We start from the raw sequence: 21,840 nt of genomic DNA on the forward strand, positions 1-21,840 counted from the left end.
TATTTTAATGCCTGTCCTAAATCTTTAAAAAATAAAATATATGATGAATAATACATTTGATTAATATTTTCTGTAAATAAGATGAAGATCACAGTGAAATGTTATATTTGGATTACTTGTACACATTGTGTTTTACAAATAAATGTTTTTATTATTATTTATTTATTTGGCGTAGCAGTTCTATCATGAAGGGGACAAACTCCCAGGTTGAAAAGTGTTATACTGTGTTGATAAAGGGGCTGAAAATATGTTGCCAGTGTTGGCACCCATGCAATTTCTTTTATCTTCATTCTGTAATGCATAAATTTAAAAATATTCTTTAGAATTAAAGAATAGAATTAGAAGTCCAAGCAACAAACACGTTCCGATGGCAATCCTGCCAACTTGATTGTGTTGGTCTTGAAAAAATTATATGGGAAAAAGAGATAAACACAGTTATGTACCTACTTTGACCATACAGTGACTTCTAAAATAGAGATATGACAATTCAGCCATAATATGAGTAGGCCTATTTAACCTTTGTGTGTTGTTTTCCATTTTATTGCAATGCTTCAGTCACTCCATGTTCCATTGTATTTCTTTGTTTGATGTGTCCCAGTTCTCACCATAGTAGTGTATTGAGCACCTGGATCAAAAGATTTATTTAATCAGTCTTTTGCATTTCTTTGTCTGGGTGAACACTGAGCTCCTTGAAATATCATTTAAAAAGTAATTAAGGAAACCATTCATTGAAGACATGCCAGCAGTCAAACAGAAATACACAGATAGATGGCGTTACATTGATGTGGGTGTAGCAGAGGAAATTCTCCAAGAAAGATGAACAAATTCTCTGAATGACTGACATTTACAGCTGTATAAATGTCTTGAAGAATCATTACTGTCTTTCACTGCCACGATCTCCATCTTTGTAGTACAAGAATTTGTACATTATGGGTAAAACCTTTCTGTAGGTGTGACTTTCATATCCACTGTTCCATTTAAAGTTATAGGTCCATTCGCATATTGTATCATCAAATTATATGGGGCTTTTGGTTTAACTGAGGAAAAATTGAAATTATTCTGTAAAACACAATGGCTATATACGGACGTAAATATAAAACATACAACAAATTTGGCTCTGTTTTGCTCTGATCACATCAGAATCTACTTACTATTTTTAGCTGCAAAAAAAGAAGATTCCAACAGAGATGAATTCTTTTGTCCATTTTCTAAAGTATAGGTTCAGCTGTAATCCTCATGTGCTCTCTGAAATGTGCAATTAAACCTGCTGTGTACGAAAAAGATGTAGAACCATGTTTAGGAAAATCTTTGCCTCATTGCACTACACTGGCAATGCACACTTACAGTTTACTTGTGTAAAATGGAATACTTGTTGAAAAACAGTGTGTATGAAATACTGAACAGCTAATGCTGATGAATAACTGCAGTATGTTTACACATTATAATTTATCCAATAAATTTCCAGCCAGTATGATGTGTTTTTAGCTCTGGTGGGTGTCACTGATATTTTTAAAGTGCAGTTGATGGTGCGGCAGTAATCGGTCACACAGGTATGTACCCACCCGTCAGAGCTGAAATATAAGAGAAAATAGTCACATCGTCAGTGGTTCTTTGGAAGTGTATGCCTGAATGAAAATTAATGTAGATTTGACAAATATGTTTTACCATGTGAACTGGCTTTAGGTTGCAATAGAAAAGCCAGAAGAATGCAGAGAATTCCAATGAGGATCATTGTTATACGTCACTGTACGTACACACACTTGACTTAAGCTCAGTCAGGACTCACATGTATTTAATGCGATACATGCAGCTGAAAAGATTGAAAATGCAGCATAATGCACCCAATATTCAACTGATAAAGAAACACGTGAATATAAAAGCCTCAGAGGTTCATTTGGTCACATATTGATTCTTTGTTCAGATAGTAGGACATTAACTTCACCTCTGATGTAAGCTTAACTCAAACCACTGCTAGTCAAATCAGATCAAATCAAATTAAATCAAATCACTTTTATTGTCACACAGACATATACACAAGTGCAATGGTGTGTGAAATTCTTGAATGCAGTTCCGATCAACATAGCAGTCGTGACAGTGATAAAGGGAGGGAGTTAGGGAGATGCAATTAATATTACACAATTGCAAGGTCAGGTGTTAATTCTCAAAGTGTTTTAATGAACATGAAGACAATAATTCAAATCACCCAAGATGTAAATCTGCTATAAATCAAGATTTATTTTTTTAAATATTTGTATCATACATTTCTGAGTTATGAGTGCAAATCTTACAGATGTCATACGGTATGCTAGACCAGAGTTATTTTAATTTACCACACTAATTCTGCCGCATTTGAGAAATATTACATAACTGGAAAGGTGAAGTCTGAGACAGTGCAGAGCAGCAGACATATCAAGCCAGCTTTATATACAGAGCAGTTCATGTTTATGTTGGAGGTCTTAACTCTATCTAAAATCTCTGATCTGATTAGTTAACCAGGCATCACACACATTAAATTCATGTGATCTTTGTGTAAGGGATTTTAAACAATATATACAACAATGTACAATGTAATGTACCTGTTGAACGAATGAGTTTATTTATGGGATTATATCAAAGGGAAACTCTGAATTGAAATGAAAAGTAATGCTTTGTTGGTTTAACAGCATTTAAGTTACTCTAATCTTTGTTTACCTTTTTACAATACTAATTTTTAAAAATAATCAAAACTCTGGAATATTTCAAGCCATAAAATGAACCTTGACATGACTTTATACTGTTCCATTTAGGACATTTTTCTGCAGTGACTTTAATAGATAAAAGATAAACAATGAACTAATTATTTCATTGGTGGCTTCCTACACCACTAATTTTGGTGTTGTCTTAGATGGTTGCAACTTTTCATTTCCTTTTTTAATATTTCTGCTGTACAGACTGATGGTGGCTTTCATAAGGAATGCATATTTAACTATGGGCATATACTCTCAACAATTTTTTCTATCTATCCATATTTTGACACTATTGTGGCTTTTTATATAACTTTAAACAGATTGATTAAAAACCTTTAAACTAATAATGGTATGCATACTGATGGTTCGATTCAATACTGACATGGATGTTTCCAGAAAAGTCAAGCTAGCACCAGTAACATTGACTGCTGAATGGGCTGAACTGTAAAATTTAAAGGCTAAACAAAAGCACAAAAACCACTATAATCATGTGTTTGTCAAATGATCATGAAGTTTACTTTCAAACCTTCTATTCTAGTTGTCACTACCAAATAAAGTCTGTAATCAACAAATAAATGATCTCCCCAAGAGTAATAAATAATCAGATCATCATAATAGAGTGCATGAAATAATTTCATGATAATCTAATGGTGTGTCTGTTTCAAAAAGAGGATTGCTATTACAGAACACAAGAACACCACCTGGACTGAGGTGAGTAACCGCGCCACCACGAGGACCTACTAAGTAGTGGTAATTGGGCATTACAAATTGGGAGAAAAGGAGATAAAAGTACTTAATTTCTCAAAGTCTTAGGGGGGAATTCACTAAGAATGGTTTAGCAGAGGCCCAGGGGACAGAGCTGCTGAAGGAAGAGACTCCAAGGGAAGAGCTGCCAAGGATGGAGGCTCAGGAGACAGAGCTGCAAGAGGCAAGGGCTCAGGGGGCAGAGCTGCAGGAGGCAGAGGCTCAAGAGGCTGAGCCATGGGAAGTTCAGGGGCGGTGCTACAAGAGGCAGAGCCACTGGAGGCTCAGCAGACAGAGCCGCAGGAGTCTCAGGGAATGACATCACAGGAGGCGGAGCCGCAGGAGGCAGAGCCACAGGGGGCAGAACTGCAGACAGAGACTCGGGGGGCAGTGCCATAGGCAGCTCAGGAAAGGAGGCAGGTGGCGGAGCCACAGGAGGTGGAGCAGACAGAGCTGCTGGAGTCTCAGGAGGAGTGGACAGAGCTGCTAGAAGCTCAGGGAATTGAGTCTCTGGAGGCGTAGCCGCAGGGGGTGGAGCAGTAGGTGGTTCAGGAGATGTTGGAGGAGGAGTATCAGAAGAAAAAGTGGGCGGATCTGCTTGAGGTTGAGCGGTCAGAGCCACTGGAGGAGCGGGCGGAAATGCTGGAGGAGGAATATCAGAAGAGGAAGCGGGCAGAGCCACTGGAGGAAGAGTCTTGGATGGCAGAGCCGTGGGACTTGACTTGAGGAGCGGAGCCATAGAAGACAGAATCTCAGGGAACTTGACAGGCTCGGGGAGGTGTGGCCGCTGGCTCGTTGACCGTGGCTGGTGTGGGGGCTGACAACAGCAGGGGATTGGCCTCCATGGCCGAAAGTGTCGTGGGGGTCTCCTGGACCACCGGAGTTGAGAGCAGAGGGGCCTCTGTTGAGGGGATCTCTGGAACTACCGGAGCTAGAAGCAGAGGGGCCTCCGTCCAGGTGGTCTCCGGAAAACTGGAGCTGAGAGCAGAAGGTCTGCCCTAACAATTTCGGAGAAAATCCTGAAGAGACAGACAATCATAGTCCAAAGGGACCAGTTTCCTCACCCAGCCATTGAGTCTCAACCAGAACATAGTTCTGAGGGATCTCTCACACCAGTTCAATTGGGTGGCCATACGAATTTGAGGCAGTACTCAGCTGCAGAAGGGGACCATTGTGACAATCTCTCAATCAGTTCTGCTGGATCCATAATGTGGTTGGTTCCTCTGTCAGGAGTTTGTGCAGGGAAGAAGCGAGAGAGTGAGGATCCAATAGCAAAACTTTAATAATAAACAAAAGAAGAGGATTCAATGAAGGCGGTAAACATATGAAGAAGGTAACTCAAACTCCACAGCGGTATGCTGGCTAATCACAATACATACGAACAAGAACCAACAAGGAACAAAAGAAACATGAGGGTATAAATACACATGGGCTAAACTAGACACAGCTGAAAACAATGAGGAAGGGAACCAGGAAACCAGACATGATGAAGGCAAAAATACATTTCAAAATAAGAGTCCACTGTGAATGTCAACATAAAATTCTTTGCAAACATAAGGACGATGGATAATGATGACTACGAAGGATGATGTGACAACAAAGCTCTTCTCCATTTGATAATTTGTAGATTAATTACTGCTGATAAGATTGATAGAAAATGTATACAAACATCTCTTTTAAAGAAAATCCCTTTTATCACCTTCTAGGGAAATTTGGTAATATAAATACACACAGCATGCATTAAAGTGTCCCTGTACCTTCACCATAATATGTAAGGAATTTTATAATAGAATTAGCTGCTTTCGATCACCATTATAAGAAGGATAAATGACAAATAATTAGATTATTTGTCTGAATAAATTCTCCACCATTCAAATCGTTATACAATGACTCGTTTTATCCGATCGCTAATAATATTTAAGGAAATAGCTTAATAAGGGAATTATGATTAATTCACTTATTGGAATAATACTATTCTCATGGCTTGTTGAAAATAATATCACAAATATTTTAGATATGGTTCGAGCTTCAGAGCGCAGATCTTTGAAAAATGAAGAGACGAGATTATTTATCAAAATATACCACAGTCAAAATTAGCTTTGGACACAAACAAGACTTTATTGCTAATCTAACATAAAACTAACACATTTAGACAAACATGAACAGGTTGGTAAGTGAACTGTAACAGAAGGTGAATGGAATGATCTGTACAGAGAAATTGAACTACATGGAGTCTATAGACATTGCCTTGTGAACCATTCAATACTTCTTTCAGTATACCTTGATTATACTGAATTATATCGATTTAAATAAAACAACAGCACTTTCAACAAAAGTCTGGAGAGTACTTCCGTGTCGTTGCATTTCCTTGCATTGCTTTGTTTCTTTGGCTGTGTCAGTAGAAATTCTGGTTGTTCCGTCGATGTTTTGGACCTCTGTTAAGATCATGGACAGTTTGTTGCTGGAATGAAGAGGCGGGGCTTTGGAGTGAGGCCTTCCGCGAGGGAGACTCACGACTCCCCATCACGTGTGTGAGTCATGGCACAGAGAAGAGAACTCTTTTTGGAACTTTGCGTTCCAAGCTTCCTGAACTCTTCATTTTGTGAAGACAGAGGGGCGCCGAGCAAGGGCTAAGAGCCACGAGGGCAAGAGCGTGGAGGATGAAAAGAGCTGAAGAGTTAGAGAGGAAGAGAACGGAACTACCATGGTGGGGAGGCTTTGTACTGTTGAGGTTGGCGTGCAGCCAAAGGTGATTTGAGCCAATCAGAAATGTCTTCTGCGGGGTCACATTGTAATTTCTGTCCCTCCTTCTGAAGGTTATTGATGAGCCTTTGTCTGTGAAGACTCCTGTTTTCCCACTCAAAAAGTACATGTTTTAATCATACATTTTATATATCTCGGATGCAACTGAATATATAAAAAATGTATTAACATAAACATTCCTGAAATGCAGAAAGAATCTCAATGATAGTAAACATGATGTGCTTTATCATGAATGGTTACCATTCTAGTAATATGACATGAATTAGACAAGATTAAAGATTATGATCATGAATTTGTCAGTTAGTAAATTGATTACAGGTCATAACATCATTTTCAGAATTATCTAGCAAGGCTAAGTATTGTGTAAATTTTGGTAGAAAAAGGTAGATTCTGTGCATTTTAGAGGGTTAAGTCAGCAAAGTACTGTGAATTTGTGTGAAATGTTCATGAATTAAGATGAGATGTCTTAGTATTAGAATTGTGTCGTCCATTGCAAACATGAGGGTCTCATAAGGGAGTCTGCTTTAGCTCTGTGTCTTGGTAATGAGTTTTAGCATGTGACACATAAAATGTCTCATTTTTAAGTGTTCGTGTGTTAAATTGAGTCGAAGGACAAAGGAGTAGCTTAGCTTTCCATGGGGTTTCCAAGGCGATAGTACTTTATCTATCTCTTGAAATGTGTGTGCCAGTTGTGGGGTTTCTTCTAAGAGTGTGTTCGGACAGATCTGCCCTTTGTTCATTGACCATTTTATTGGCCAGATGCAGGTTTCAGCTAGACTCCTTGGCTCCTTGTGACTGCTGGCCTCTGAGCATGGCAATTAATAATTCTCCTGCCCATAAGATCCTACAACCTGCGTAGATTCTGTGGGGGATGGGGGGTACAATACAAATACAACCCCCACACCTCCCACTTCACAATACAACCCCCCCAATATTCAAACCAAATTTACGCCCTTGGCGTGATGAAAATTGCGGCAGACAATTTTTGTGAATGAAGCGCAATCTAAGCCTAATTTACATAGAAAGGAGGCATGTTTGCACAAAAAGGAATAACAATGACTATGGTTTTGCCGTGAAATACCATGCACAAAAGTGGCACAATTGTTTAGTGAATTCGCCCCTCAGTCTAACCTGAATTGATAATTAGTACAAAAATGTATTGCCTGCATCTCAATTCACATAATTCCACTGTGCACTAAATGTGCTTCAGCTGGTGATGGAAAAGTCCATACTTTTGAGTATAAGATAGTACGGAAATATTGGGTCATACTACCATATCATAAAACTGCGTCTTGACACCACAGACCACTTTTGTTGATCACACTGTGAATTCGGCAGTTGTGCTGCTGAAATCGATCTGTGCTTACTGAAATTACTGAATAGGGTTTATTTCAGGATACATGAGCATTAGGAAGCAACAGGTCGATTTTCCGTGTGATCATGTTATTATTGTTGCATACTCTTTGTGTTTGTATGTGCTAGCATGTCGCTAAATTCAATATTTAACATCATAGTTACTTTTAGGTTCATACATTTTAAAACTGCAATTTTACACCTCTGCTTTTGTCTAGTAAAAGTTGAAAGACAACTTTTGCAAACTCTTTTTTTCCCACAGTTGAGTTGGTGCCAGGCCATAAAAACTATGATAGAAATAAATGTTGGGGAGAGACACTGGACACCCCCCAAGGTTCGTGGGGAATGTTTGCTAAAAAAGAACACACAAATGCATACTTAAAAAACACCAGAAATAGTACCCCATCCAGGCACCAGTAATTTGGGACACAGTCTTACATACTATATACAATAGAATGGATAGTATACGAATTGGGATGTAATTGTTACGAACTGTTCTATATAGCCCTCAGGATCTTGCTGTAGACAAGCGTCCTGTAAATTATGCTTTGCATATCATATAGCTGACAGATGCATAAAATAAATTTTTATACAAGTTTGAAATTTTTTCAGAATTGGACCACAAATACAGCTCAGTGAATGAAGAAACAGCTCACATGCCAAACCTGTGCCTTGCTAGGCTATACTTATGTGCAAATTAGGTCCAAACAGTGATGTCTTCAGCCTTATTTGTACAAGCTTCCATGTTGTACAGTTTATTATTCAGTTTTGGCTGATTGGTTCCATTTGAGGTAGTGGACAGTCCCAGCTACTTTCCAGTGCTTTGGGTATCAACTTGGACTGCAGTAAAAGCCACCCACTGTTTGACATAATTTGAATGAAAGCGCTCCACGCCGTCCAGAGAGGAAGTCTCTATCTGTTCGTTACCATCAAATGCTGAGGGGCTAGAACAGTCTGACTCCAGAAAGCCACTGTCTATGGTGTCTAAATCCAATCCCATTTGAGGGTAACCATCATCAGATTGCTCGTTAGAACTATAAGAGTCCAGAGAGACCTGTTCAATGTTCTCCAGGTCGTGCTCTTGTAGATGCCAATCATCACAGTCTAAAGCTTGTAAACTTCCCCTCCTGTCAGGCCCTAGAGCCCCAGGCTGCCCATCAGCGACCTCAAGCAATATCTGATTGCCTTCTTTGGAGTTGAGGAAGTCCTCCAGGCTCCGTCTATGACTCTCACCAGACCAGTCGGCCATGATGCCCTCTTGATCAGATACAGTAACGGTGTCCATTGATATGTGGCCACCGGAGTGTGTGACACCATGACTATTGCTTCCAAGGAAGTAGAGTTTAGATGAGTTTTGACTTGCCAGACTGAAAGGGCTGGAGTCTTGCTGACTGTTCCTATGGTTACCAGATTCCTCTGAGCTTTCACTCTGCTGCTTGTCACAAAGTACCTGCAGAGTTGCGCTCTTCTCAAGGACATCATAGTTATTGAAGGTCAGGACTGGCCCTACCCATTTCTGAAACAAAACATGAGAAGATCTTGTTGAATTGGTCATGAAATCAGTTATAGAAATAACATTAAATTACTGACTGCAGGGCTCAACAACAAGGATGGCCCGATGGCTCGAGACAAGTGTAAGAGTGTTTTGGACCATTTGAAGTCACTTGCCAGTATCCCAATGTAGCATTGCCACTAATTCTTACGTTTTTTGATCTGGTGCATGTGTTTTTATGCCTTACAAATGTAACCATTTGGTTTCCTATGTTGTATATTTTACAGCGTATTTGAGAATTATGCTGATTTGAATATGTCACCAAGGTAATATTATCAAGCTGGCTAAGAAATTCAGAGAATGACTTGTGATTGTCTTGGAAGCATCAGTATGCCATTGTTTTCCATTAAAAGTGCGTTTATGAATGTATAGCTGTCATGGACATGTCAGGGACATTACAGGTACATTTTACAGAGCTGTATAATTTCTAGCTATTATTGCAAATTAAAATCTAGTGAATTTTTTGTTTGTTTTTATAAAAAAAACTTAAAGGAATATTCCAGGTTCAATACAATTTGAGTTCAGTCGCCAGCATTTGTGGCATAATATTGATAAGCACAAAAATGTATTAAACTTGTCCCTCCTTTTCTTTAAAATAAGCAAAAATCTGGGTTACAGTCAGACACTTACAATGTAAGTGAACAGGGCCAATTTGTAAACATTAAAATACTCACTGTTTCAAAAGTATAGCCACAATACGTAAACAATATCATGTTAACATGACTTTAGTGTGAGATAAAATCGCTTACTAATCTTTTCTGTGTAAAGTTATAGCCAATTTTACAACTTTGTTGACTACATCAACATAATGTAGTCAACAAACCCTAAAATGACTGTAAAACTCAAATAATACATGAATTTTCACAAAAGTATTAATGAATGTAATTTCTGCGTTTAAACCCTCCAAAAATGGACCCCATTTACTTCCATTGTAAGTGCCTCACTGTAACCTCGATATTTGCTATTTTTTTAATAAAAGGACAGACGAGTCAAAATAAATGTTTGTGGTAATGAACATTATGCCACAAACGCTGTCGATTGGGCTTAACTTGTATTGAACCTGGAATATTCCTTTAAAATTTAATTTAATTTGTCTATTACATTTCTGCTGTATTTGATAAAGATCAGCTCTGATGTTAAGAATTTTGACAGTGTAAAATATGTCATTAAAGTAAGTGGAGCTATTGATAATAATGAATTTACATTGGCTAAGAGGACTACAGCAAGTCTATAAATTAAAAATGCATGACATATCTTCACATTACATATCTCCAGCTAATCTGTCTAAATTTGTGCAAATCCTATACTGCTCAAAACATTGTGATTGAGATCAAAACAGCTGAGATCCACCAACAGTGCCACTTTGCAGATAATAAAAAGAATAAAAAGCTTTATCATAAGCACCACTTCCTTATTAATAAAAAGTGTTTTTTCAGCCCTAGGTTTGGTTTTTAAATAGTCTAAGAGAGAATCTAGGTGTTTAAATATATGTACACACATAATCAAGGTAATTTATAATCAAGGTGCAACACTTATCAGGTGTTCGGTGCACACAGAATAATAACCTTGTTTAATAACTGATCTGATAAAAGCTATCCGGCTACACACAAAAAAAATTAAATGTAAGGAAAAAATGTTCAATGCCATTCATCAACATTGTACTGTGGCATTTTTTTAAATCTATTTTAGATTAAGAGGGTCTGGAAAATTACAAAGGGTGTCATGGAGCAATTTAGACCAAAAAGAAGTAGGCTTTGATACTTCTAACACTAAGCCCACTAGACTGCATTATTCTGACACGTATATGGAAAACTACAATAACTCTTTTAAATTTAACATATAAATATTTAAGATGGAATATGCTTAACGTTTTTAAACTTTACAATTGAGAACTCTCAACCAGTGATGTAGTACTTGAGACCAGACTTTTGAAACCATATTTTAATGGTCTTGGTCTTGTCGTGGACTTGAACAAGTATGGAATCAAACTTTCTTTTCTTTTTTTGAGTCCCTTCAAAAAAGTTCCACTTATTATTATTATTATAATTATTATCTTACTATCTCATTCTCTAAATGGATCATTTGATCGACACATCCAATATTAATAATAATATCAACACCTGAAGTTATAGTACAGTAATACTGCATTTTGTATATCAGAAATGCTTACTTGGCTCACAATAAATGAAATATAATTTCAACTGAGATTGTAAACAAATTGAAAGTCAAAACCTATGATGTGGCATTTATTTAATTTTTATTTAATTTTTTTACGCCTAAGCAAATACTATGAGGCGTATTTGATATATGAGATTCAATTAAATTTAGTTGCTTACACTGTATATTGAACCCATTCATTAAGATTGCATTAGGTCTATATGAGTCTTGTCTCAGATTCAGCCTCTTCTGGTCTCGGTCTTGACTACAACACTGCTCTCAACTGTCCCCTACTGGAATACGTTTGCATCGACAGTTTTAAAAACATTCAGAATCAGAATCAGAATGAGGTTTATTGCCAAGTATGCTTACACATACAAGGAATTTGTCTTGGTGACAGGAGCTTCCAGTACACAACAATACAAAAACAGCAACAAGACTTTTAAAAAATAATTAAAATTGAATAAAAAATAGATAAATATTGAAAAGAAAAAAGTATATATAGAATACACAATAGACTAATATATATATATATATATATATATATATATATATATATATATATATATATATACACACACACACACACACACACACACACACATATATATATATACACACACACATATATACATATATATACATATATATGTATATATATATATATATATATATATATATATATATATATATATATATATATATATATATATATATATATATATATATATATATATATACACACACACACACACACACACACATACACACATATATATACATATAGATATATATACACATATACATATATATATATATATATGAATATATATACACTACCGGTAAAAAGTTTTTAAACACTTGACTGAAATGTTTCTCATGGTCTTAAAAATCTTTTGATCTGAAGGCACATGATTAAATGTTTGAAATTAGTTTTGTAGACAAAAGTATAATTGTGCTACCATATTAATTTATTTCATTAAAAAACTAAAATGTAATAAAAAAAAAAGTTTTTGAAATTGATGACTTGGACCAAATAATAAAGAAAAGCAGCCAATAAGTGCCTAACATAGATGGGAACTCCTTCAATACTGTTTAAAAAGCATCCCATGGTGATACCTCAAGAAGTTGGTTGAGAAAATGTCAAAAGTACATGTCTGCAAATTCTAGGCAAAGGGTGACTACTTTGAAGATGCTAAAATATATCACAGTTTTGATTTATTTTGGATTTTGTTTAGTCACAACATAATTCCCATAGTTCCATTTATGTAATTCCATAGTTTTGATGACTTTACTATTATTCTAAAATGTGAAAAAAATTATAATAAAGAATGAGTAAGTGTTTCAAAACTTTTGACCGGTAGTGTACATACATACATACACACACATACACATACGTAGTGCAAATCTAAATACAAATCGGTTATATACAGTGCAAGGGAATGTAATGGCAGAAGAGGTAGTATGTGTTGGATAATATAAAAAGACTAAGCTGTGTATTGCACATTAATTATTGCTCAAAGGGGCAGTTTTAACTGTTCGTGAGATGGATAGCCTGGGGGAAAAAACGGTTCCTGTGCCTGACAGTTCTGGTGCTCAGAGCTCTGAAGCGTCGGCCAGAAGGCAACAGTTCAAATGGGTAATGGGCTGGTTAGAATGGTGAGGGGGGACAGTGTTGGGGGGTTCCTCCTAAAGTCCACAATCATCTCCACTGTTTTGAGCGTGTTCAGCTCAAGGTTGTTTTGACTGCACCAGACAGCCACCTGTTTAACCTCCCTTCTGTATGTAGACTCATCATCATCTCAGATGAGGCTGATGACAGTGGTGTCGTCTGCAAACTTCAGGAGCATGACAGAGGGGTCCTTGGCTAGATCTAGAAAGGGTCCAGTGATGTCCTTCAGGTCGGCCAACACCAGTCTCTCAAATGACTTCATGACCACAGACGTCAGGGCAACAGGTCTGTAGTCTTTAAGTCCTGTGATTTTTGGTTTCTTTGGATGGGGATGATAGTGGAACGTTTGAAGCAGCATGGGACTTCACACTGCTCCAGTGATCTATTGAAGATCTGTGTGAAGATGGGGGCCAGCTGGTTAGCACAGGATCTAAGACATACAGGTGAAACGCTATCTGGGCCCTGTGCTTTCCTTATCCTTTGTTTTCGAAAGACACGGCACACATCATCTTCACAGATCTTAAGTGCAGGTTGAGTAGCAGGAGGGGGAGGAGGGGGGTTGCAGGAGGTGTTGGTGTTTGTGTGAAGTGAAGGTCAGAGTGGGTGTGGGGTGTGAGATTGGGCCTTTCAAATCTGCAGTAAAACACATTCAGGTCGTCAGCCAGTTGTTGGTCCACCATAGGGTTGGGGGTAGGAGTCCTGTAATTCGTAAGCTGTTTCATGCCACTCCACACTGATGCAAATTCGTTAGCTGAAAATGTGTTTTTCAGCTTCTCAGAGTATCTTCTTTTAGCCACTCCGATTCCCTTATTCAGTGTGTTCCTGGCCTGATTGTACAAGACTTTATCCCCAACTCTGTAAGCATCCTCTTTGGCCTGACGAAGCTGCCTGAGTTCTGCTGTAAACCATGGTTTGTCGTTGTTAAATGTTAAATAAGTCCTAGTAGGAATGCACATATACTCACAGAAACTGATATATGATGTAACAGTATCTGTGAGCTCGTCCAGATTGGTGTCTGCAGCTTCAAAAACACTCCAATCAGTGCAGTCAAAGTAGGCTTGTAGTTCCAGCTCTGCTTCGTTGGTCCAACTCTTTACAGTCCTTCATACAGGCTTAGCAGATTTTAATTTCTGTCTGTAAGTTGGAAGAAGATGAACCAGACAGTGATCAGAGAGTCCCAAAGCTGCTCTAGGGACAGAGCGATATGCATCCTTTATTGTTGTGTAGCAGTGATCCAGTATATTTCTGTCTCTGGTTGGGCATGTAATATGCTGTTTGTATTTGGGCAGTTCACGTGTGAGGTTTGCTTTGTTAAAATCCCCAAGAATAATAATAACTGAGTCCGGGTATTGTTGCTCCATGTCTGTGATTTGATCAGCCAGCTGTTGCAGCGCGGCATTCAAACACGTGTTTGGCGCGATATACACACTCACCAGAATAAACGAGGAAAACTCCCACAGCGAGTAGAAAGGCTTACAGTTAATAAAGAGCACTTCCAAATTAGGACAGCACATCTTCTTTAACGTTGTTACATCTGTACACCAACTTTCATTGATATAAAAGCATGTTCCACCCCCTCTCGTTTTCCCCGTTAACTCCACGATGCGATCTGCTCTGAACAGCTGGAAGCCCGGCAGATGTAACGCGCTGTCCGGAATAGCTTCACTCAGCCAGGTTTCTGTGAAGCACAAGACAGCAGAGGTTGAAAAGTCCTTGTTTCTGCGGGTGAGATGTAGTTCGTCCGTTTTGTTAGGAAGAGAGTGGAGATTCGCAAGATGAATGCTCGGCAGCGCTGTTCGAAAGCCACACCGACAGAGCTTGACCAGCGTGCCTGCTCGGCTCCCTCGCCTGCGTCTCGTAGCGCGTTTAAACAACACAGCTGCGCCTCAGACTAAAATGTCCAACAAAACATCCGAATATTCAAAATCCGGAAAAAGATTGACTGGTATATGCTGTTGAATGTTCAGCAGTTCGTCTCTGGTAAAACTGACTGGAAAAAGATTACTAAACACAGGACAAACAAACAAAAACTACAAAACAATAGGAGCGCTCCACACCGAGGCGGCCATCCGCGGCGCCATCATGATTCACAGGCCAATTAGTCGCCACCACTATTTCCTGAGTAACGTCTTCATGTTTAAACAAAGTGGGTCCCTCAAGCCTAGCTAGTTCACAGTATCGACATATTTCATAACAATGAGGTTTCAAAGAAACCTCAAGCCAAAAACTGCTGCTTCTATTAATATCTTGTCAGTATTACAAAAGCAGCTCTTTGAGAGAATAACAAAATTAACTCAATAAGTAACTCTCAATCTGATTGTTTTTGTTTTATTATTGAGAGCTCGAGAAAGTATATTTTTCAGCACATTTTACCCCGTGGAATATTCACTAAATTTCCCCTTTAGTTAAAAACAGCTATTTATAACTACCCACCTTAGCAGAGTTTGAGTTTGAACTCATAGTACTTTCCATTCGAGGGGAAAACTGCTACTTTCAGTTTGCACATGTAACCGAGTCTCACCCAAATATTTAAAACAGAGCCCTCCCTGTCCTTTCAAGCCCCTACAGACTGACTCATTTGCAAAATGTCACATTTCCCGCTCAAGAGTGAGGTTAAGCAAGCCTTAAACATGAAAATCCCCTAATAACACACATTATCACAACCACACAACAACTTCTACTTATGCATGAGAGACTTAAAGACATGGCTAGCTTGGTTTAAAACAAGAGAAATGAAATGAAAAGGAGGCATACCTTAAAGTCTCCTTGATATGTATGGTAGAGTGGTTTGAAGTAGTCATGAGGACTTGGAATATGTTGCCATAAAGTCAGCTTTTTGATGCCTCCTCTGTAAAGAAGGAAAGACAAACTGTTATACACTGAAAAAAATGACTAGTAGGATTTACTTAATTTTTATTTTGCAAGTTTTTCCACACAGTGTTTCTAAGTAAATCTTAATGGCATAAAACTAAGTAAAATCTACTTCATGACATAATACTGATTACGGTGAGTGTGTAAATTTAACTTAAACATTTTAGTAAATTCAGTAACTTTTACTTTTGATATACACGGTACTTAAATAAACGTAATAACATTTATTTAAAAAAAAAATTTAGAACATGGCACATTTTGAATTTTCCTTCGAAACATACTGTGTTTAATCATGTACCTCATGACATACGGAAGCCTCCCACATGGAAACTTAATGCATGCTATCTAGTCTGTGAGACATCACCCTGCATTTCTAGCAACAGAGATGAGAGTTGCGCAGACCTCAACACTTGGTGCACAAAACACCATGACAGTGCCAATTAACAGATAATTAATTTCATCATGAATGGTTCATTTTGAGTAGAAAATGACTGCACAAAACAAGAAGTTATTAAATGTAAAAACATAATTAACAATAAAAACGGTGTAAATAAACTTACAAACAGTGAAACCTAAATGCACCCTAAATATGCATTTTGGACTGTCAAAAAAATGGAGTACATTCACTTGCATTGTTTAGAGGAGGAGGCCTGAAATGAAATCCTAAAAATCTTAATTCTGTTTTGATGAAGAAAGAAACTCAGATACATCTTGGATGGCCTGAGGGTGAGTAAATTATCAACAAATTTTCATTTTTGGGTGAACTATTCCTTTAATTGTTCAAGCCCAGTGTATGCTAGGAACACCTGCTTGAAAATTAAGTAAAATGTACTTATTTTATTTACCAGTGAAATTTACTGAAATTAGCAAATAAATATGACAAGATTTTCTACTTTAGGATTAATACATGATGAAACATTGTACAAATAATATTTAATTATAAGCTAGAGCATTCATTTTTAACATGTTTGAATGTAGAATTTACTTAATATTTTCAAGTTGATGCTTAAAATTAATTATTCAATGTAGAAAGTACTCAATCGTTCCTGGTACATTTACTTCACCACAAAATATTTTTTTGTTTAGTGCTGGGTCAACATAATGGACAATATCTATTGAATTATTTCACTAGAAAACACTTGCAATCTCTTGTTTCTCTCCCAGCCTACAATGTAAAAAGTGGTAACCTATTTCTACATGATCTAACCCTTAAAAATTAGTTTTGATGGTTTAAATTTTGTATTCAGGTTGATTCAGTGGTTAAATAATACTTTTTTGACTTGAATAAAAATTGTATCACATGAAGCACATTTTTAATTAACATCTTTTTCAGTGTATTTTAAATATATAATAACAATGTCAATATATAAATAGGTATCACAACCTCTCGTGATAGCCTGAGGAGGAGGGCTTCCCCAGAGTCTTGGTTCCTCCCAAGGTTTCTTCCTCATTGCATTTAACATAAAAGGAAGTTTCTTGCTACTGTTGCTTTTGGTTTGCTCACTGCACTTGTAATGCACTATTTTTCTTTGGAACAATATGTACTATAAAAATGTGCTATACAAATAAATGGATTTAAATTGATCCAAGTGTAGTTTGGTGAGAGCATTTATGATGCATTCACTGTCATTGCAGAACATAAGGCAGTCATGCTGTTCAAGTGTTAAAAAAGAAATGAAAACAGCAGCTGTCATGAAATGTTGTGCACTGGAGAAGTGATACGTTCTATGCACTTGCAGAGCTTATAGGTCTGACTTCCTCCATTCTTTGACCTACATGAAAATAGACTATCTGCAAGAATGTATCTGCTGCTGTTGTGGTTTTTGTGAATGTGGGAGGTGAAAAGGGACTATTCATATACGGTAAAAGCTGTCATATCGATTACTGGAAAATGCGTGTAGAGGAGGAGCTAATCAATATATAAAATCATACTTATCTCTAGTCTTTCATTAAGACAGTACACCACTACATTATGTGAGATGTCAGGCAAAATTCTCAGTGCATTATCTTTCAGATTTTCAAGAATGACAGAAGATATCTGGATGGTTTGAATGCAAAGGTTAAAAAAGTTCCCAAAGGCATATGACTTTTGCAATGTGACTCATCTGAAACATAAATGGAGTCACAGTCATAAAGCGAGAGACTCAAGTTTCACAAAGTGACATATGTACAAGGCCATATTAACCCCAAAATGCCTTGATTGTGAAATCTCTTTGGCATTTATTTAATGTAGATTATACAATCTCACACTGTAAATCAGAATGTCCCAGTTCAGTTCTAACTGCATATTTTCAGCCAAATTGAACTATTCACTTTCATTGTAAGGAAAAAAGATGCAATGAAAGTGAATGGTGACTGAGGTTAAAATTCCACCTAACATCTCCCTTTGTGTTCCTTGGGAGAAAGAAAATCATACGGGCCATAAGTCATATACTGATAACTAAAAGAGACACTCACAATTTACCACTGTACAGGAGAACCACCATCATCACAACAGGGACTGCCATCAACAACAGGAAATAGTACTGTTCTAACCCAGGAGCATCAGATGTCCATTCAACACTGTTGCTCCAATCACTCCACATGGATTTAACCCAACTAGGATTCACTGCAACCTGGATATCTGCCACATAATGCCTCCCTGGCAAGAGACTTTCACTGATAATAACCATGGATTGTTGGTTCTGTTGCAGAACATAAATTTGTTCCTTCTGTGGAATAATCAACATACAATGACTTGTTGTTTGGACAAATGATTTATTGATAAAATGTTTAAAATGCAGTGGGGTTCAAGACTCTTTTCAGCAAAACAATTTGAGTGAAAAGTTACATTAAATTTCTTAGCATTTGGTATGTCTGATTCGTATGATTTATGCAAAACCCGATAATCCAGGTTATCCCTGCATGATTTGAGAATGTGCCAGTAAGCGTCTTTTGTGCTTCAATGGAAGCAAGGAAATCCTATTGTACAAAGGAGTTAATACAAGTTAAGCTCAATTGACAGCATGTGTGGCATAATGTTGATTATCACAAAAACTTATTTCGACACTCCTTTTCTTTTAAAAAAAGCAAATATCGAGGTTACAGTGAGGCACTTACTATGGAAGTGAATGGGGCCAATTTTTGGAGGGTTTAAATTCAAAAATGTGAAGCTTATAATTTTAGAAATGCACTAACATATTTTTTTTTTTTTTTTGGTAAAAACTTGTATTATTTGAGCTGTAAATTTGATTAAATTGTCATTTTTATAGTTGTTTTAGGATTTGTCGACATTACATCATCATGGCAACAAAGTTGTAAAACTGGCTATAACTTTAAACAGAAAAGGTTAGTAAGCGATTTTATCACACTAATATCATGTTAATATGCAAATGGTTTATGTCTTGTTGTTATACTTTTGAAAGGGTGAGTATTTTAACGTTTAAATGTGCAATCAGTAATTTTTTTTCCACATTAAAAAACATTTCCTCCAAAAGAAATTAATTGTAATTTTGAAACATATGTATAAAATCATGAACACTCACATTAAAATGTAGACTCCAGTCATATCAGTAACCTTATAAAAGCTGTTTTATTGTACATGGAGAGGGTCCGCACATGGGGGCTGCCATGTTATGATCACATGACCATCCAAACACTACTGGCTGAATCTCAGTAACCATCCTGTTATTTGACACTTTCACTCATTGATTAAAGTATTCATGGCTGACTGTGAATACTACATTTCTAACTGAAAACTATTGATTTTAAATGATGCTGCATCCAAACCACTAGGTGTCCCTGTAAGTCCAAATTAAACTAACAAAAAAGTTACTGAGTGCACCTTTAAGAATTGGCCCCACTGACTTACATTGTAAGTGCCTCACTCTATGTTTGAATAAAGAAAAGGAGGGGCAGGTCAAATGTAATTTTTGTGGTAATAAGCATTATACCATAAATGCTGTCGATTAAGCTTGACTTGAATTGAACCCGGTATATTCTTTTAACATGTCAATGTCACATATTTGCTTATTTGATTAGTGACCTAGAAGTAGTGCAGAAAAGTAACTATTTCTTATTCATTTTACATCATAACGTCTCTTTGGTTATAAATATTCCTTACAAAAAAAAAAGTCCTAACAAATTTATTTTGAGGATTAAATTGGTTTTTGAAACCCAGATTTCCAGAGAGGAATGTTGAACCCCACTGTATGTCAATTTGGTGTCATTTTGTCTCCATACAGTGCATGTATAGAATAATTTAGCTTTTACCTCCTCCAGGTCACCTTTAGTTCGCAATCGTACTCTGTAGTATAATTGTTCATACAGCTCGTGCTCTGTATAAGCCACTTCCCAAGTGAGATTGAAACCCATATCAAATTCTTCAATCCTTAGGTTGAAAGGCTTCTTAAGCTTAACTTTAATAAAGGAAAATAAACATTAGAGGATACAGCAGACAAATAAAAAAGACACCTGAGTTATATGACACTGACCAATATCAAGTAAGTAGAGTGACTTACTAGATTTGTACAGAACCATTTTATTTGAGTGGAGATTTGATGGGCTCTCTATCCCTCCTTGTTGGGTCATTTGTGTTATTGTTATACTGCAGTTGGTATCATAGGTCATTATTATTTCGTGGTCTTCTGACTCCATTGTGCACCAAGATTGTGGTGATTTGATACTGCAGCTCGCATTTACAGCATTGTATTCATCCCTGGTTAAAATAATGAGAAGGGGGTCAGACAATGCTTCAGTAAAATGACTTAGCAAATTCCTCTTTGAACTGTCATTCCACATTTGTCGGACTCAAAGAAAGAACACGACGTGCTAGATCTGTACCTGCAATCTGCAACAATGACACATGATGCTGTTCCTGCCAAGTCAGAATTAGAGCAGTTCAGCATAGATATGAAGTCTGTGGTGCAGGTCACATTGCACATACTGTCATCTGCAAAGTGTGATAAAGGAAATGCTGTCATTTGAGCGATAGGTACGTTAGCTTTTCGTCTCAATGCAACACAAGACACGGGCTAAACCATTTTTACTGTTGCAGTTTTTTCTGCCATTTCTTAAACTTATTTTGTAATGACTTTGCAGTAACGATCAGATTGCAATGTAAACTTACTGCACTCAATAAGTCCACAAACAACAAGCAAGGATATGGCTTGCCATAGAGCCATCATGGAAAAACAATTGAAGAATCGTTGGTCAGCTCTGCTCAAATGCATATTACAGAGCCCACACAGAAACTGTAATGAAAGTAAATAGGTTATTTTACTGTTTTTAAAAATGTGTTAACATGATAAACAAACCCAAATGTATTTTTTTTACAACTGTGTAATTATTTAATTATTTGACAAGTGTAAGAAGAATATATAATAATACATACATACAACAACTACTACTAATGCTACTAATACTTTGTATACATAATAAACATACATATATTAACACACTCAAATATTTTAATTTAAATTCACACACACAAATTTAAATATACATTTTATAATAAATATGCAAATAATCAGTTATGTAAAAACATAATTATATTTGTATTATATACATATAAAACAAGTCAACAAAAATGTATAATCACAAATGTTACGGAAGCACCAATCATCATATATAATTTAGCTTATATCAATAATTGTAGAAAATAGAGCTGTAGCATAGCACATGTTCCATTACACAGAAGAAGAGATCTTTTGAGTAGTAGACAGGTGAAAGTTGCTTAAAAAAAGAAGAGGAATTTTACAGCATTCTTACCTTGATAATAATAGTCCCATTGAACCAATGTTTATAAAAATGTAAGATTCTGATGTTAATATGAATTTAATCAAATACCAAGTGCACATCGCATAAGCCCTGACATTTACAGTGTGCCAATCTAGTACATGCACACTCAAATGCTTATGACCAAAGTATGACATGAAGGGTGGGTTGTGGTTCAAACGTAGGTCTGTTTACAGATGCTCCGCCCCTTTAAAGACCGATTATTAAGGTTTGTTCCTGTTATGTAG

General features: G+C 36.8%; 1 protein-coding gene across 1 annotated transcript; it reads right to left on the minus strand.

Moving 5' to 3' along the window:
* Positions 1 to 1,996: 1,996 nt before the first annotated feature.
* On the minus strand, positions 1,997 to 21,755 carry LOC127451536 (interleukin-21 receptor-like). Its single transcript, XM_051716279.1, has 8 exons — positions 21,587 to 21,755; positions 20,946 to 21,069; positions 20,660 to 20,768; positions 20,338 to 20,534; positions 20,090 to 20,235; positions 18,296 to 18,549; positions 15,722 to 15,815; positions 1,997 to 9,102 (listed from the first exon to the last, which is right to left on the minus strand). Exons 2-8 carry the CDS (start codon positions 21,046 to 21,048, stop codon positions 8,395 to 8,397), a joined length of 1,611 nt encoding a protein of 536 aa, XP_051572239.1. The 5' UTR covers positions 21,049 to 21,069; positions 21,587 to 21,755; the 3' UTR covers positions 1,997 to 8,394.
* Between the last annotated feature and the right edge of the window lie 85 nt (positions 21,756 to 21,840).

This window comes from Myxocyprinus asiaticus, chromosome 14, assembly GCF_019703515.2.
Source record: "Myxocyprinus asiaticus isolate MX2 ecotype Aquarium Trade chromosome 14, UBuf_Myxa_2, whole genome shotgun sequence".
NCBI classification, from domain to species: Eukaryota; Metazoa; Chordata; class Actinopteri; order Cypriniformes; family Catostomidae; genus Myxocyprinus; species Myxocyprinus asiaticus.